The sequence below is a fragment of the Hyalella azteca genome, unplaced genomic scaffold, assembly GCF_000764305.2.
Source record: "Hyalella azteca isolate HAZT.00-mixed unplaced genomic scaffold, Hazt_2.0.2 contig10447, whole genome shotgun sequence".
Classification (NCBI taxonomy): Eukaryota; Metazoa; Arthropoda; class Malacostraca; order Amphipoda; family Hyalellidae; genus Hyalella; species Hyalella azteca.
In genome coordinates this window covers 145,702-165,425 of record NW_025940487.1, presented here as the reverse complement: position 1 = coordinate 165,425, position 19,724 = coordinate 145,702, and the positions used below count along the sequence as shown (strand labels likewise).

At 39.6% G+C, this 19,724-nt stretch overlaps 1 protein-coding gene across 1 annotated transcript in view; it reads right to left on the bottom strand.

The window, feature by feature from the left end:
* LOC108676833 (treacle protein) overlaps nucleotides 1–19,724 on the bottom strand; it is a 136,958-nt gene that overhangs the window by 5,052 nt on the left and 112,182 nt on the right. Inside the window, exons 9-18 of the mRNA XM_047882440.1 lie at nucleotides 19,291–19,421; nucleotides 18,290–18,410; nucleotides 17,496–17,577; nucleotides 15,917–16,027; nucleotides 12,118–12,225; nucleotides 8,240–8,392; nucleotides 7,000–7,211; nucleotides 6,219–6,306; nucleotides 5,170–5,196; nucleotides 3,831–4,280 (exon numbers count right to left, since the gene is read on the bottom strand). Of these exons, the coding sequence (XP_047738396.1) occupies nucleotides 3,831–4,280; nucleotides 5,170–5,196; nucleotides 6,219–6,306; nucleotides 7,000–7,211; nucleotides 8,240–8,392; nucleotides 12,118–12,225; nucleotides 15,917–16,027; nucleotides 17,496–17,577; nucleotides 18,290–18,410; nucleotides 19,291–19,421 (1,483 nt within the window). The remainder of the gene's footprint in view (nucleotides 1–3,830; nucleotides 4,281–5,169; nucleotides 5,197–6,218; nucleotides 6,307–6,999; nucleotides 7,212–8,239; nucleotides 8,393–12,117; nucleotides 12,226–15,916; nucleotides 16,028–17,495; nucleotides 17,578–18,289; nucleotides 18,411–19,290; nucleotides 19,422–19,724) is intronic.

Sequence of the window (19,724 nt, the reverse complement as noted above, 5' to 3'; positions counted from 1 at the left end):
AGAATCCAGAGGTTTGTGATGGGAAGCAGGAAGACTTCCAGAAATACCATACCCATTTTTACTCCAATGTGTGTAGTCATCTGCTGGAAATTGGAAGCTGTTCTCTAACTGCTCCTGCGTTTGCTGAGCCTCTACTGAAAATTTTCGTCCGGGATCAGATTCAACTGAAAGGTGATTAGCAGCATTCGGCGAGGAATCGCCAGCCTGAATTGAGGCTTGAATTTCCCATTGTTTGTCAAATTTCATCATAGCGTCAAGCTCAGGCGTTTTTGATCCATCTGATTCCGCTGAACTGAATGTTTTTTCTTCTTGGTAATGGGAATCTTCTTCATTCAGTGAACGGGTTCTCATTCTCGAAAAAACTGGACTTCCTTCTTTCACTTCATAGGTCAAGTCTTCTCGAGTAAAAATACTCTCGGCTTCTATTTCTCCATCGGTCATGCTGTCCATTCCTAAGCTCGTCATTTCACTCTCTGCTCTTTCTACTGTCTCGCTTTGCTCTGCGGCGAAAATTCCATTTGTTGTGTCGCTTTGGTTCTCCCTAGAATTTCGGTGAGGTTTTACGTCGGAGACACTGCTGTGGCTTGCTTCTGATTCTGCTGCTTGCAGGAAACTAATTCTTTCACTGACGCCGTCATCATGTAGCTCTGATTTTAATAGTTTATCTTGTATGTTAACTGCCGTCTGGTCAGCATCGTCAGATTGGGAGAAATGGTCATCAAGAATGTTATAATGCTCGTCTGATTGAAAACGAATGCTCTCATCTACAATGTGGTCGTTCAACTGCTTTTCATCTGGATAGTAAGAGCTAGCGTTCTTTGATTTAATATTCTCTTCATGAGCATCATCAGTTTTACTGTCAGCATCTGATGGCGAATGTTCAAAAGCAATTTCGGAGTCACTGCTTGCTATTTTAGTTAAAACTTCATGCGAACCGTAATTGAAATAGTCTTGTGGTTTAGCAAGCGCATTATTAGCGTCTGTAAGGCTGAAATTATCTTCTTCTGTATTAGGGACATCGCCCAAATTTTCAACATCATCTTGCAAGTCTCTGGAAGAATTCAACTCATGGTTTTTAAAAGTTGTTTCCTCTCCAAACAAATCTCGCGGTGACAGCGTCTCGTTCGCATCCGAGTCGACATTTTCTTCCACCTCTGCATAGTGAATTTCAGTGGTTTTGGAGAAGACTTGGTCTCTGCTCATATGGACACCATTTACAGTACTATCAAATTCTGTATTGGTGAAGGTGGTCAGAGTTTGAGGAATAATTAAGTAACTTTCTGGCTTACCATCGCTTGTGATTTTATCGCCGTGATAATCCTGACTGTTGTCAACAAATTCACTTCCGAATGCATTCATGGCCTCCATATGAGAGGAATTGTCATAACACGGCTGCCTAATTTGGTCCTGGGCTTCCAATAACCTGCACGGAATATTACTTTCTTCAGTTTGTGCTGCTTGAACAGAAACAGCGGTCTGCACAACTTCTGTAGAATGAAGACCATCTTCTGGCTGATGACCTCTTATAGGCAGCGGATTATCAATGATCTGACGATCGTCAATGGGCTGAAGAGTAGCAATTAATGGTTTAAGGTTATGAAGGAAATCAATGGGCTGATGATCATCGATAGACAGAGGTGGCGCATCATTGGGCTGATGGTTTTCAGTGAACTGATGATTATCAATGGACTGAAGATCATCAGCGCATGGAAGATAATCGTCGGAATTTTGTCTATCGATATTTTGAAGATTGGAGACTTCAGTCAAGTGATGGGCATCGACGAGTGTTGAGTGAATTGAGTCGACAGAATCTGACTTGCATATAGTATCAACTGCTTGACTGTCTTCGTCCGTCTGATGAGACTCACGTGATTGGTAATCGTTATCAGATACTGAAGCTTGCTGGCAGACTTCGGTCTGGAAGCTATCAGTCGTAAGACGTGACTCATAATGAGGAAGAGTTTCGACATCTTCAGCAGAAGCCTGTGCAATATCATTGTCGTCTGTTGACATAGCACCAACTTTCGGATGAGCTACAGCTGTTTGATGAGTAATAGCTGGAATATGGCCGTCGATAGTATCAGATTCCTCAGATGAATATCGAGGATCAACAGTATTAGTTATCGCAACAGGGTGAGAGATATTCATTGTATTGGCATCATCAACAGAGCTTAAGCTATCGACTGGTACAGGCGCGTTGCATGACTCATTTAACTGGAGCGTGACACATGAATCTGGCAATTGAATTGCTTCTAGAGGTTGGGGAGCGTCTACCGACTGAAGGGCGGAAAACGAGTTTTTTGTCACAAGTGGTTTAGACAAGTCAGTTGATTGAAGATCATCGACAGGAGAGAGATTGTTCACAGATAATTCAGCATCAGCAGTGACATCGCATGATCGGGAGTAGCCAAAAAATTCAGAAGTAACTTCAAAAATCTCGGAAGGCTCAACTATAGTCTGATGGCTATCACCAGACAAGATGTCATTAGAATGCTCCTGTTCTAAGCAAATAGTTATTGGATCGTCAAGGGTTACTTCTCCACCAAAGGTTCCAGAAACACTCTCTCGCATGACATCTATTTCTTTATAGGCGCTGCTCGATTGGTTTAACATATCACCCGATCCTTCCTCTTCTGAGATGTTATCATTTGGGAATCTCTCACCAGATATCTCAAGATCGGTCTCATTATTGAGAGTTGAAATTTCTTCTTGCGAGAAGGATTCGAGTGAATGAAGGTTCTTCTTACTGGCATGATTGATTGTCTCATTGGATGGGAAAAAATTGTTTTCCAAATCTTCGGCCATCACTTCTAGGGAAGCATCAATTTCATGAGCTGTCTCTCCCAGGCCACTCTGAGGTAGGTATAACATTACAGAATCAGGAATTTCTCGGGTTTCTGTTTTTTCATGGTATGTATTTAGTCGATCAATTATTTCCATTTCATTGTCCGTACCATTCATGAATGATTCAGGTGTTAGTCGTCCAGCCATGTCGGAAGTCACTTCTGAAGGTTCTAAATTAACTACATTATCAATTGCAGCATCTATCATTATCTCCTTGGAATTGGCACTGGATGTTTTCTCGATATCATCTGCCATAAGCAATTCGTAAGAACTCGATTTTGAAACAGCGGGAAAATTAGATTCATCATCAGTATCATTAGGGACTTTCGAATTTTCATCCGCAGAATACTGTTGGTCATCCAAATTTGTATGCTGGAGAACATCGGGAGATAAACTTTCGTCATCTCTCAGTTCAGGAGAACAAGATATTACAGATCCAGGAGTAATGTTATCTGTCTCCGTAGGAAGAAAATCTTCAGTATGCTCTCCGTCCATAACTTTACAAGTTTCAACAATCTTAACATCACTATTAGGCTGATCAACTTCGTCAGGAAAGGTTGAATCTACAGTAGTCGTTGTAGAGTCGATGGTTTGAACAAATTCACGGCTACATTCTTCTATGTTGTCGTCTCCGTACGTCACACCGTCCAGTGTACTGTTCGCTTCAATATTTACGGGATCAGTGTCAGTCTGAACGGGATTGAAACCTTCGGATTTTCCTTCAGTAAATGAATTTGGGTGTTCTTGTGAATGATCTGGATACATCTCAACCTCTTGAGTCGAGTCAAAAACATCGGAGTTTAGATGATCTGAATCAGGTATAAACAATATATCCCTTTCATTTGAGTTCTCTGACTCTTTGGCCAAAAGCTCGCTAACATTTTTCGCTTCATTAGTAAAAGATGGTGCAACCACATTCTCATGCAGACCTAACTCACTCATCCCTTCAGATACCGCATGCGTGTTATTAGCACCCACGGAAATACCTGCAGTTGGTAAAGCAGAAGGAGAAGAAGGCATGTCGCTCAGTACTGAGGAAGTCAGCGATTCAGGAATAGGTTCCATTTTTGCTTGATCTTTGGCGGGTGGCTTTTCCAAGTTTTTCGCATTTTCATCAGACACGCCGTTTTCATCTGGCTTCACCTCAGGAATGTCAGGTAAGATTCTTTCATCTTTCTTCAGCTCTGCTGCCGCAGACTTACCTAGTGATCCCATCACATCAAACTTTGAAGGTGTGACAGAGGCAACTTTGTCCACCTGTTGAAAGGGAGCTTTTGCATCTTCAGAAGCGGCGGCTGCGGCCACTGTACTCGCTGTTGTGATGGGCGTCCCTGCCAATGAACCTTGGTAGATTTTGGTTGGTTCAGGAGTCTGTCTAGGTCGCGCTTCGAATGGCTGCCGGTGTTCCGATGAAGGAGTGGATCTCGATGCTTCTCCTGCAAACAAACATTGTTATTACGAATAACGCACAAAAACACAACCATAATAATAAATTGAAATTGAATCTGGACCAAAAGTTTAAAATTTGAGTTGCGTGGCCGAGTTTCTTCATTCGATTATCACCAGAATTTTCAAATTTGCGATTAACGGAGTAAAAAATTATGACTATATAAACGCATGCTTAATGTCGACCTACGTTTGAAGACTCAATAATGAGCTGATGCAGGGAAGGGATTGGTGCACTGATGTTAAACGACGACTTTAAGAAGTTGATGCGTACTTCTTAAGTGGCAGGGAATCGCCGAAATAATTTAAGTTTATTAGAGTACATTCATTCTCAAAAAGTGCAATTAACTTTAACGGGAAATAATGATAACGTTAGTAGGAGGTCTGAGAAAAGTATGCCTCAATAGATGTTTCATTTGCATCATGGGGTAATTAATTGGGATACCAATTTTTTGAAATCAATACGTGTACTGTTAAACAGATATCTTACTTTTAATTTGTCAAATAAAAATTGTAAATCGTAAACCATAGATCATAATATACATGAAAGCAGCTCATAGATACAAAGTTGAATTACAACAAAGACATGACATCAACACCGAAAGCTGTGTTCGTCATGCAGGCTCGGAACTTGTCAAAAACTGGTTAGAAGCACCGGAGCCTGTTAGGACCACACACATTTCGGGCACTTGATGGCTGTGCCGTGAGATACGTTACGTTACAGATACCAATGCACTACGGACCCATTCTATAATGGAGTGACGCTAAATTTTGAAAAAATTTACTTGCATCCATCGGGGGAAATTGTCAAGTTGAGGTGGGAGGGGTAGATATCCTAACAGGCTTCTCTGAGAAGAGCCAACGTCTGATCTGACATACCTCTGTATAATCTCATATAAGGATTAGCTGGGCGGGAAGAATAAATACACGTTATTTGGGAGGTTACCGGACATCTTTTCAACGTCGGTAAGTTCGGTGACGATAGAAAAAAAAAACATTAAAGTGGTTTAAAAAAAATTAGGATGATTAAGTCATGTATATAAAAAATGTCTTAATGTAGCAATTATTACGGGTTTTGAAAAATTATTACAACATGGGTTACTTTTTTCCAAGCTTCACAGCAGACAGATCTAATTTTTCTACTTATAGTATTGCGTGGAAAAACAATTGTAGTCCATTTTTATTACCGTCAGATTCTCATTAATATCTCGCGTTGGAATTCGTCCTTTTAAGCAGAAACCACATTTTAGACAATTGATTCGGATCACACGCGCTAGTATACTAGAGATTTCTCTTCATGGAAAAGCCGAAATGGCCAAATGTTTGACGTGTTGAATGTGATTATTAAACATGGACGAGAAATTAGCCACAGATATTGTTTGATCAGCTATATCAGTTCAACTTTCACCTACATCGATTTACGTTTTCTTCAGATACTAAAGCAAAGAATTGTAATTTCAGTTGATGGGTGAAAACAATACACTAAATCAACCGAGTTCCATACCATTGTTCAAAACATAAATTTAAACAGTTGTATAATTTATATGACGGGTCTTCGATCTCAGCCTATGAAAATAGTACGCAGATGAGGGATAGTGTTGAGACCTCTTCAATTACGATTAAGATCTTGACACATAAAAATACTGCACGTTTGTAAGTCAATCGCGGTCTCTCTAGAAGATATACATGACAATCGCGGTCTCCCTAGAAGATATACATGATAATCGCGGTCTCCCTAGAAGATATTAATCGCGGTCTCTCTAGAAGATATACATGACAATCGCGGTCTCCCTAGAAGATATACATGACAATCGCGGTCTCCCTAGAAGAAAAGAATGAAGAAAATTGAATATTAAATTTTCCCTAGAAGAAAAGAAAAGAAGACATGACAAAGAGGAAGTCACTGCTGTGACCGCGAGCTACCTCACCTTCAGGGATGCTGTGGGTGACCGTGAAGGTCTTGCCAGTGTCCAGGGGCACGGTCCAGTTAACGGGATCAGGGCTCTTGACCATCACCTTGAAATGCGTCGTGTATTAGTTAAATTTATGGTAAATAATTTATTATTAAAGTATCTATTTATATAATAAAATAAATAGTCGGAAATTAATAAAAGAAATTTTCAAATATACATCAATTATCTGCACAACAAAATCTCATATGAATTGAGTAATAAAAAATGGTATTAATTGAATTTTATTGCCGATGTTGAAAAGAATTTCCAGCCAGTAGAATAGAGCAGATCATTACATTCATGTCAACGATAGATAAATATATGAAAAATTACAACAACTTTTTTTATTAATAGCAAATTATAATAAAATTTGTGCACAATAGAATACTTACAGGATTGCGTAATTAAACAATGGATGATGATGGGCAAGGTAAACAAAGATGACACTCATGGATAAAAGAACGGTCATTCGATGAACGTGTAATAATAATGCTATACATTTCTCTCGATAATTTTCACATATTTATGTGCAATGTAACATACTTTATTTGTAATATATTTGAGCTATTAGAAATGCTTTTGTGGGTACGAAATAATTAACTGGCCTACCTGGCTACACCGGATTGGCAGAAGCAGGAGTTACAGAAGAGAGGCTGTCACTGCCTTGTCCTCAATGATAATCACAGGTGATAATTATATTAAAAAGCAGAAAAATTGCATGGAACTATATACTAAGAGTAAAAAAGAGAACACCTACCCATTTACCAACCTGGTCGGGCGACTTGACACGGGTGGGTTCAGGTGGAGTTTTGACGACAGGCTCATACTTCTCAGGGTCAAAGCGCGGCTCAGGCGTAGCCTTGCGTCCCATCAGACTAGACTCTCTGATGGCCTCCACGCCGGCGTCTCTTGGTCCATCTTTGACAGACACTTCTTTCTCTTTGTCTTTCTTGGCCTCGCCGCCCTCACCTATAAGCACGTTAGCACTCAACAATGATAGTTAGTGTTGCACATTGGCTCAAATTAATAAAGCTAGTGCCTCAACAAACCAAAACAAATCATGAGCCATTCAGGATGCGAAGTAGGAATGTCGAATTCTTCAATTTAATAATCACGATTGCAAGTGCACTTCGGTGGAATATATAACGCGAAATAATTAAAATTATCTGGTTAATAGTTCGTGCAATAATATGGGTTCGCAGAATATAATGGAGTCAATTCCTGTTTTGGGTAACTCTATAACAAGCTCAGCGTACAACGATAACAAGTACTACGATAAAATAAAAAGTTAGAATGTAATTAGAAAACTCATGCTAAAAATATTATAGTCAAATTACGCCATGCGGGGTGAACTATTCAAATTTATAGGATAAGCCGAAGCATGGGACGATGTACCAGGGAGGTCATTTCATCTATGAACGACAATAGTAGAACATGAAGCGTTTATTAATAAAGAAGTGGAGCGACAAGCAAGATGTATCTTAAGAGAAAATACCTTATGATAAATGATATCATGGAACGCACATGAGCTTGAACAAGGGAGTTAAGGGAATGATCTCATTGCCATAATTACTGCTGGACTAATAAGTGAAGACAGTCGAGATGGAATGTCATGTGAGAAATTTAGAGTATTTAGAGAGAGGCTTTGGGTGAAAACCGTTTCCACTCTTGAATTGCAAAAAAAAATTTCTTGAATTGAAAAAATCCTGCGAGGCTTTCTGCCTCGCAGGAGGCCACATCAAGGCCACTCATGACATTAAAAAAGATGAAGATGCAAATGTTTGGCGATAACAAGCAAGGGCGGATGTTCAGGAGACAAAAAATTCAAAACTCGGCATCTCATTTTCACACATGATACAAAAATGTACAGAAATACAATGGCGATAAAACTTTGTATTGGAGGGTCGTTAGTAGTTTCAGGCAGTTAGGATGTTTGTAAATATAGGTGAATTCACTGAGATCTAAGGAATATTTGTATAGCAACAGCATCTACTTACTACTACGTCTCTTGTCTTCACGACTCTTAAGATCGCCTTTCTTAGGCGACAAGCTGAGGTCATTGCTCTTCCTACTGGTTTTCTTTGAGTCATCGAGGGGAGGGCGGCCGCTAGTGTCAGCCCCTTTGCGACGAGCACTAGTAGCCAGGGAAGCTAGAACAAAGGGCAGGGTCTTTATCACTAGCGCAACTATATATTACAACACTAACTAGTCTCGACACGGTCGTCTGGCCGAAGTAAATGTGTACCGAAGGAACACACAATGTCTTACGTTTAGCACATTTAGCTCGCACGCTATAGCTTCTAGAAGGCGCTGAGGGAAAGCTGCTATAGAATATCTTTCTTTATTTAACACGTAACAGATATTTGACGCGATCAGTAAATGTGACGAAAAAGAAAAAGCAAGTAAATTAGGTTTGGTAAGATCAATGGTCACATTTTTGTAGAAAAAATTCTACATAACTATGAAAAAACTCCAAGATTTTAGCATATAAGAAGTGCAATTTTTGTTTTTCCTCCTGTTAAAAGCATACTAATGAAGCTCTATGGCCATAAAGAAAGACTGAATAAAAAGTTTAGCCTGAACGAACTATGAAGGCACGTCTAAAACAATCACTCGTCGTCGAAGAAATCTAAAAGTTTAGGATTCAAGCTGCATTTCTGGTAGAAGTTGGTGCTTAATTAAGGAAACAAATGAGAATGATATAGATTAACATACAGTCTTCCAAACGGGTGAGAGATTTGAAAAAGAAAGCTGAAATTCATTGTTCAATGACACACGAATTAAAAATTACACGGCACCACATTCGTCTCTGATGGGTGATGTAAAATATTTGGTGTGCATTTATTGTGCAGTAAAAAATCAGCAGTTCTGACACAAGCTCGTCGACACACAAGTTCTTGAGTCCAATAGTAAGGCCGAGGGAACTGGGTGCCAAATAATTCGAGCATTTCAGTCCCACGCAACGAATCACATGAGAAGAAATTTTAGTTAGAAATCAAAATTTATAAATTATTACAAAAATTTACAAAAAATCCTACTTTAATTATGGAATTTAAATTGGTCTTACAGACTGAATTATAATGTAAGGCGATACCAACGTCAACTGCCTGTTGGTCACTCATTCCACGCGAGAAGATGTTTCTGACCGGTCAAAATATTTGCTATTATAGGAATTGAATATTTATGAATTTTTTAGCCATTGAAACGAAATTCATATTTTATTAAATAGCATCACCGACATTGGTGAAAGCAATCTCTGCATCACCACATTTGATGTTTAATGATCAAGTGATGAAACTCTTGAATATTGCATTTGTTATTATGTGTTGATTTGTGCCAACAAACCAGTTTTGAAAATTCATTAAATATACTTTGGCACGTTAGTGTTGCAGCTGAACATATTTATGGGGGGGAAATTGCATTAGGTTCAATATTTGCAACTCTTGCAAATGGCGAAAAACATTCAAATTAGAAAACATTGTATGACAGCAGCTAAAACTGGAGTTGGAAGTCTATTTTGTAATGCATTTAAACGTGATGAATGAAATGAATGATCGGATATTTATCAAGCTGAAAGAAATTTCATGTATATATTCAGATGTTATTGTTTGAATTCTCCAAACTTATTAATCTAAGACTTTATAAGTAGAGATTTAGAATTAAAAATTTCTAAACCTTCACTGATGATCAACTGAGGATCAATTTCACCCGTTCATGAAATGAATGAATTTTAAAACATTGGCAATGGAAGTGGCGCAGAAAAAGACAGAAGTATATTTAAATAGTATGAAGAGACGAGGATAGCCTTCGCCTGCCTGTAAAACAGACCAGACGTACGATGGACATCATTACACTGCAGGTTTTACATGCCCACTCAGTAGAGAGAAATAAAACGAGTCTGAAAAATATATTTGACAGAATATATATAGTGCATGACTTCTTACTGAGGACAAGTAATGTTTAGACGAAAACAATCAACTCGAAGGAAAGCATTAAAAACGACAGATGGGAAGGCAAATAAATGGGATACATCACGTTCAGGGTGGACACTTTTAAGACAATAGTTTATTGGCCTGACACAACAATAGCGACAACTTGGCACGATTATTTCACGAACTTATTTCAACTTTTGTTAAAAAATTTCAGGTACTCGGAGCCATGACAAGTTAAGGTGCTGCAGCCATGACAAGTTATAGTGCTGCAGCCATGACAAGTTATAGTGCTGCAGCCATGACAAGTTATAGTGCTGCAGCCATGACAAGTTATAGTGCTGCAGCAATAGGGAAGTAAATAGCTAGGATCGGCCGAGATCAAAAGGAGGAAACTTGATCAAAGCTCAACACAACACGGATCGCTCGCACAAGAGGACGGGTTGCTATAGGTAGTGGCCGATTCGGGTGCAGAGCAGAATGATAAGTTGTTGGCTGCAATAGCAAGGTAGTAAATTATCGGAAATAATCTCAATAGCAAAAAGTCTGGACATCAATGGAAAGTTCTTGGATGTGTATTCACTTGTAGTGTTCGATAAGTTTCAAGATCTTGAACACAAGGCGCTCAAAAAGTAAATTCAAATTCTCTGGCAGACCCAGATACTTTAAAATTCTGAAAAATAAGCAGGACGGATCAATCCAAACAATGTACTCGGCTTCAGAAACGAGAGTTAAAAACCTTCATTAATGCTGATTTCTTATGAACTTAAATTGTAGAGTCGATGCCAAGTCATTTTAGCTGTCAGTTTGATTCAAATGATTAAATTTAACTTAAGGGAGGTGCAGCCGTATAAAAGGCCAAGTTAAATGAAATTATAAGGCTATGGAAATGTACATTGAATTAATTCTAGAAAAATAATTTTCAAATAACATCGATCATTACGTGGAAAGGTTAATTTCATAAAGTTATACTAACATGCACTTCATTTGCGCATTGAATTGATGGGCGCATGATAGAAGAAAATTAAGCAAGAAATGCCTGGTCTTTTCCCAAGAAAGTGTCACTACAATTTGTTTCAAGAGTCAATTTTGAAAAAATAACTCTTCATTCAACTGAGTTAGTTAGTTTAGTGGCCACATGTTTACTAACGCATCAGCTATTCAGCTATCTCGCACCGCAAGTCAAGATGAACATAGCCAAAGAGGTAGAAGGTCTCAGCTTTCGAAAGATTCTCAAATCAAAAATTGTTCCTCGCCCACCAGGAGCGGAAGGTCTTAGATGTCTAGCCCGCTGAAGCTGGCTCGAAGGAAGCAGCGTTAGTATCTCAAAGAGACGAAGTGACAAGGAGGGACAGGTGAAAAGCAACAGAAACGAAGACACTCGAACAAGAGGTCGCTTACACGGGACGTCGGCCGCCCGCACGGGAGAGACAGAGAAGGGAAATGTAAGGAATGCTACCTATATAATAACTTATTGTAAGGAATCCTACCTACATAATAACTTAACCCCACAACTGAGACCTGCAGTCAGACATAGCGAGCTCAGCGGGGGGCGCTCAGGAACAATCCCCCTAGGAGCGCGAAATCCCACAAAACTTCTGAGGAGCACAGACACGCGTCAGAAGTCCCCGCCCTCTGAGGGGCACATTCAAGTGAAGAAAAAATAATTTCTAAGAAGACTTAACGGGAAGAATAACAAATCGATGTCCCAGCCCGTCACTCGATTTCACCCTCCGTCACTCGACGTCACCCTCCGACACTGGCACATATTCGTTCCACAATCAGGCTGGGCCAGGCTATGTGACGAATACAGTTGCGCCTGAGCTTGCGCACGAATGTTGCGCAATGAGCTTGAGCAAAAATGTTGCGCAACGAAGAAAACTTGAACGCTGAGATCATAATTTTGATGAGATTTAGAAAAAAAGAAAATTTTTAATTCAACTCACTGGGCCTGGGACGGCGCTCGGTCTTGGGGGCGAGTGGCACATGGCCGGTGGGCGGCCGAGCGCTCCTCTTGGGCGAGCGACTCTGAGGGTCGACGCTCACCGACCGACCTGTGGACGCCGACAGTCAAATAAATATCTTCTAGCGACAGTCAAATGAGTGTCTTCCAGGGACAGTCAAATGAGTGCCTTATAGCGACAGTCAAATGAGTGTCTTCTAGCGACAGTCAAATAAATATTTTCTAGCGACAGTCAAATGAGCGTCTTCCAGCGACAGTCAAATAAATATCTTCTAGCGACAGTCAAATGGGTGTCTTCCAGCGACAGTCAAATTAGTGTCTTCCAGCAACAGTCAAATAAATATCTTCTAGTGACAATCAAATGGGCGTCTTCCAGCGACAGTCAAATGAGTGCCTTTTAGCGACAGTCAAGGGAGTGATATCTGGTGACAGTCAAATAAGCATCTTCGAGCGACAGTCAGGTGAACATCTTTCAGCAACGGTAAAAGGAGTTTCTATAGCGACAGTCAAGGCAGTGTATTCCAGCGACAGTCAAATGAGTGTCTTCCAGCGACAGTCAAGGAAGTCTCATCAAGCGACAGTCGAAGGAGTGTCTTCTAATGACAGGCTAGACTTTTGACTGCCATTAGAAGACACTCTCTAGACTGTCGCTATATAGAAGACACTCTCTAGACTCTAGAGAGTGTCTTCTAGCGACAGTCAAAGGAGTGTCTTCCAGCGACAGTTTAAGGATTGTCTTCTATTGACAGAACTTAATAACAAGACACCAGACAATATTTTGCTCAAATTGGTCATTCGTTAAAATCCGACATTATAAGTATATCTACAAAATGTATACTGCCGATGCATTCTACAAACTACTAAAAAATGTTGCAACATGACGGAAAATACTCCTATGTCGTTGCAAGCATACTACGCAAGTTAATTATCACTCACACAATTTTTCAGAGTTCAGCCTGCATCTTACCCCGAAACTTTTTTCAAACACCTATACCAGCCACGAACACATTTAGTATAAGAATTCAAATTTGTCTACGTTGAAGGGAACAATGGGCACGCAGACATAACCTCAGTTCATTACAAATTATACTATCATTGTATTGTGAAATCACCTTAATTGTTTTACTGACTTTGGTGCACAAGACTAAGTGAAAACATGCCAAAAAAGTAAAAACTACTCTAAAGTTTCCAATTTTATCTTGACAATGATATAATGCAAACAAACATATAATAATATTTGCGACGCAGTATGTCTAGCATCAGAGAACGAAAGTTCACGGAGATCTGAAACAAGAAATATTTCACAACATGAGCAAAAATGAAAATTTTGTTGAGCGGTAGAGGCACACATATAGGAATGCCAAGAAATATATAGATATATTCCTCAAAATACATGAAGCACATTGTTACCTTGGGGAAGAAGTATGAAAAATAATGAAAATAAAATTTACTTGCACAGTTGTGTAGATGAATGAGAACGAAACGTAATATACCTAGCAGAGAGTTAAGAGTGTAGAGCATTCGACAATTTAATTGCATTCAAGAAATAAGCTTTTAAGATTGATTAAGCCTTTTGTTAAGCTCATTCCGGGATCCATTTGAAGACAAAGTATCGGAGGTCAACAGATAAGACAACCCTAATAAAATCTAGACTTGAGCCCGACTCTGAATTAGGTGCCGCCTAGTACTCTGGGAGCACGTCAATCAGCCGCTGTACGTCCTCATCGGCACTGGGTTTGGAGGGCAAACTCTGTGCCGGAGGGCAGACTTTGGGTTTGGAGGGCAGACTCTGTGCCGAAGGGCAGACTCAGAGTTTGGAGGGCAGACTATGACTCGGCTCGGTCAACCCTACTCATACTCTCAGGTGACTGTGAAGTCAGAAAGTAGACTCTGACTGGAAGCTGATTTGGATGGGCTGGCCTACCACACCCAGAATAACTCTACCCCAAGTGCAGTGACTATTCGGCCGAAGCCACGGCGGTCCACGAAATTTGCTAGGGAATGCTTAGCCACTCCCTGACAAGACTTGACCGTCGACCCTTGGTAGATGCTTGGTTAAGAATTTAGTTACTGTCTATGTCATGAGGTGGCCCTGCATTGTGCGGAACTCGGTTAAGACTTGAGTTACAGTCCATGTCATATAAGGCGCCTCTGCATTGGTCGAAGCTCATTTGGTGGGCACCTCCTGCCTTGAATATCTGAGAGCCACACACACTACTTAACACCAGTTGTCAAGCGTTCCAACTCTGCTCCTAATTTAGGAAGTCGGTAACAGCAACACATTGGTATGCAACGAACATCGTTTGTATAACCAACAAGAAAGCAAGCTCACATCAACAGATTTGCAATGATTCTTGGGAAAGCCATACAATATATGTTGATCGAGAGGAGGCAATATGCAAGAAACAGTTGCAAAAATAAACATAAAAATAAAATGATGAATTTGAGATTGCAAGGCAATAGATTCTTACAGGAGTTGGCGCTATTTCTTTATCAACTTGTGCCAGATGTACAAATGAATGCGTACCACACTTTTTATAATAATAAATAAATTGGTATTAGAGTCAGAACTATTCACTTTGAAGCAGCAAATAACTCAGGTTTTTCTCGTTTTCTGAACATTACTTTGTTACTGTTAATATTTTATTTGAAAATTAAACTTGTATAAACACAGTTAATATCAAAGTACAATTTGAAGTTTTTTCAATATCAAATTTGTCAACATTCTGATCAGCTAAAAAAAATAAGGAATCAAAATAGGTAAAAAAACTATGTTATGGAATAAAAATAACTCTACAGTAAAGGATATAGAATGAGAGCAATGCTAGCTAGCGTAAGCAAAGATTACGGCCGTTTACAACAAACTATCTTGGCAAAACAATTAAGCTAGCAGAAGCAAGCATTAGGAACGTTTCAAACAAACTTTGACGGTGAGACAAGCTAGCATAAGGCAAACATTAAGTACAGGTAACACTATAAAGGCCGTCATTACATGATACAGCCTGACACTTTACCTGGTACGTCAACGCATGTCAAGCGTGCATGGTGTCTGAACCAGCTTTCCAGGTGAACATACTCGCAACAATGATTGATATAAATTGGACGATTTTTACAGGTTCAATGAACTAATTAGTTTTTGATAAATATATATAATAAAATGTTTATCGTATGCAAATTACTCCGTTTTTACTAATGATTCATCTAATATAATTCGGTGGAATACGAGGGTTTATTGCCTTGCATCATAACAAATCAACTAATATGCATCGCATTCTGGCTAAAATAGCATGCATGAACTAGCAAACAACTATTTAACCTTAATTGAAGGCATTGAAGTTCAATCAAATATCTGTTGCAGAATAAAGTTCAGAACGAAAAAATTGCATAGCTGAACTAATTGCAAGTTCCATCAAGCTTTATATTCATTTCCCTTAAATAGATTTGCCCTCTGAATCTTGCGCCTTAGCATAGAACGGATGAAGAACGTCAGTTTAGTGTGCAAATCGAAAAAGTATTATTAATTCTAAAGGCTTTCCTTTCACTATATAAATGACATTTCGCTTAAACAGAGACGACATTTCAGCAAAAGTTAACATGACAGGATCTTTCGTCAGCATGAAACTTCGCCAATATATCTATAGAGATTAAGATTGATTAAGCCAGTTTTAGAGCTGCGGCCTAAAACGATATATTTATATTACGCACCAATGGAAACAGCCGCCCCAACGCATGCAAGCCCATGGAGTTAACCCGCGCAGGAAATTGTCCTGGAAATGTCGTACCTTTGACGGGGCTCGTGGCAGGAGGCGTCTTCCTGGAAGACCGCCTGTTCCAGTCAGGGACGACAGGTTCGATGTTGTCTCGTGACGGTGATGTTATCAAAAGGCCTTCCTCTGACAAAGCCGTAACACAACAGGATCAAAAGCCAGCCACACACGACCAATAACCACCCAGTTCAACATGCTTGTGTATGAGGTTCGTGAAATACAGAGATCAACAGGAAACACGCAGTTCTTATCTATTTGACAGTAGGCAGGAAAAATAAATCCAATGGAAGGAGCCCAAATCACGTATTAAAAAAAATTCTATTGAAAAATATTAGATAAAGATCTCCATGCATGCTTATACAAAATTTGACTACATGAATAATTTTCAGTTTTATATGTGACGTTATAAAAAGCAAAAGTGTAAATTATTGAAAATATAAATAATTTATAATCCTAAATACAAAAGCAGATTTTGCTCGATCAAAGGCTTGTGATGGGCTTACAGGAGTGGATTATTACACCAAATTCGGAAGGTCTGTTGGACCAGGAACGAACGTGACACAAAAACAGAAGTTACAGTTTCAGTTTCTCCATGCAGAAAGCTTTTATTTCTATGGATTAGCATGAACTACCCGAGTGTGAGTCCGTGACAAAGTAAAATAACGAGCCAAGACAGTCTTCAGTTCGTGGTTAGTAAGCGACTATCAATACATATTACTGTGAGACACGTTACTTTTAGACACATGTTACTTTAAAACACATGTTACTTTGAAACACTTGTTATTTTTAGACACATGTTACTGTGTAAGCTCATTTGACATTGCTTATCAACTGAGCTTCCAAGTACACGGGTACACAAACGGCTTTATCCACGTTCACACCAGAAGTCCGACTGGCATATTTTTCAGTCGGCTTGCCAAATTCCAGAGATCACTTATGTCTGAACGAACGAGGGCATATCAACCTGCACTTCACTTGTTTGAAGCTCATCTACATAAGGGACTTAAGTTTGAATTCACCTGTAGTTTGGATAACAGATACTGTGCAGTGTGTGCCTACGCCAACTTAAGACAGGTGTTGCTGGGTCTTGTTCAGCTGGTATTTTTAATTAAAGTACGTAATGCTTCAGAGGCCATGAATGTTTGTGATTGCGCAGAGTTAATAAAGCAGAAATATGTGCAGATGATGACACTTGAAATTGTATTATTCAAGATGAGTTCAAAAGACAAACGAGTCCAGGTTTTCGTCATATGATTTTGATTTATTCATGACCAAGAAATCTAGTTTAGGCGCTTGCAAAACAGCAAATGTTGCTAGTTTAACTTAGCTGTGAAAATTTGCTTCAACAAAGTAATGAACTGACGAAAAAGCCTTGATAATGCAACTTCGAAATCGAAATTGTAAAGCTCATTGTAGTTTGTTGCATGATTTCAGTGCAACGTGCATATAAAAAGAATGACATATTGGGGATTCTGGGAGCACCAATTAGTCAGGCTGTAACCCATCTGGCAATAATCGTCGGCCTGGGAGCGGTCACTCGATGGTTTTCTGTGGACGAGGTAACATAAATGGAGAGCGTAGAGTGGAAGCTTACCTCCGGACCCGGTGGTGCGCTCGTAGTGGTGGCGGGGAGTGGTCTCCTTCGACGAGCGCCCGTCAACTTTGTCTCCAGATTTCTGACAAAATAATTTGAAAGAACTCATAACTAGATTCAATTCACACAAAATAAATTCTCGTTATATCTCAAAGAAAACAAATATTTCAACCTATCCCAAAATTTATCGTAGAGGCTTCGTATTACACTAAAGTTAGTTCAGTGTAAGAAATTAGGGAGATGAGACGAGATTTCTTTGAGATCAGCAGCAATAAAAAATTTGTTTAATTGTCATTAGGACTTTTTATGTCTATACCGACCAAAAAATTACTTGTTTCAATCTTGCCGGCTAAATGATCCATTGAGACGGGTGTTAATTTTCGAAAATATATCTTATGAATAACCTGTGCTCAAGGAATGTATGAATGTGACGTCGATAATGATGATTGACATGAACAGCTTATCCTGCGAGTACTCGTAAACTGAAATTTATCCTCTGCCACCTGCCATGAATAACCGGAGCAATATTGCCGCAAGCCTACTTCCCAAAAAGGATACGTTCTAGTGAGCACAAAATGACTTGCACTGATGGTTGCCGCCACGTACGAAAACTTTAAAATGTTCTCTGTTGCGTACAAAAGTCCTCAGGTTGCTACACTCAATAGTTTACTTATAATTTAATTTGAAAGATATGTTCCCGGAGAGTGACATACGGCGGGAGAAGGTTATTAGCTATACTGTGAAGACGCGATCACCAAGCATTGTTTGCTTAAGACGTACGACGCGAAGCTTACATGGCCACCAGTGGGCTTAGGCTTGGATGGCGCAGTGCTCGGTCGATCTCTGAGTGCTTTGGTGGGTGACGAACGCCGCGAGTTGACGATCTCCTTCTCTGCTTTGCTGATCGGTCGGCTGCTGCTTGGGGCGAAACTCGAGAATGTTAGCATCTGGAGAAAAGAAGTTTAGCCCACATGGCTGCATGTCTTGCATTTGTGTCTATGAAACTTGTGGATAAAGAACCTATTTTTAAATTTGTGTTTATGGAACTTGTGGATAAAGTACCTATTTTTGCATTTGTGTTTATGAAACTTGTGGATGAAGAACCTATGTAACCCCTGTAAGAAAAGTTCGACAAGTGAACGTTACATGTGACGAATGCTCCTGTCAAACCCATAATGAGAATGGTTAATTGAATCATTTCAAATAAACAATTCATGGAAATTCTAGTGCAAATTTTAAATTTAAAAACTGCAGAGATTCACATTTATCCTGGGAGTAACGTTAGTTCAACTAGGATGTGCCAATGTTGTGTTTCTTTTCACTTTGTTGGCTATTCCAGCAATGGCATTACTTTGGGTTATTCACTCCAAGAAACGGCACATTAACCCTTCGAAAATACTGAACGACGAAATACATTCTGTCGATTCTTCAGCATTGACAGAAACATTTGGAAACATTAAAACCTCTTTTCTAAATACCTGAAAAGATTTAAAATAGTTTATAATAAAATCTCGATACTGACGTTATTACAATACAATAATAAATAGATTCCAGTTGCGATTAAGCCATGTTTTTTACTGCTACCTAATCTTATTTAACCACACAACAACTTTACCGATCTTAACCACATTTTTCACAACCAGTTGCGAGTCTCGAACACCCAACTAGTAGCACGGTAGCACCTATCTTGGTGACCCTAATCACTCGGCTATCCCGAACGAGGCTTTATCCACTAGGCCACTCATTATTATATGACCATTGCCAAGCATGCATAAGTTTTAAGTGGGCAACCGACCTCGGTGATGCTGACGCGAGCGAGAGAGCTTGCAGAGAAGAGCGACGAGACACTTGCTCCCACAGCTCAGCCTGTTGAGTGTAGATCTCGGCGAGACGGTCTGATGCCATCTCGACACCCCATCCTCGGTGCTACAAACCAACCATTCATTTTATTCCTTCAAAAAATTCCTCGGTCTGAGATCGGTTAGTCCAACATTCAAAGGCTTTTTCGTCGATAGCAATAAACATTTACAGATGGCGTCAACCATCATCTACAATTCGTCTCATCATTTTCGCCGCACAAGATGTGAGCCGGCCGTTGATCGGCACATGGTGATGAAATGCAAATATGCTTGACTGATCATTAGGCATAATATTTGGCATGGAATTCAATTGAGAACATTCAGCAAACTGAATTATTCGCGCTTGAAGAAACCATTAACAAGCAGTAAT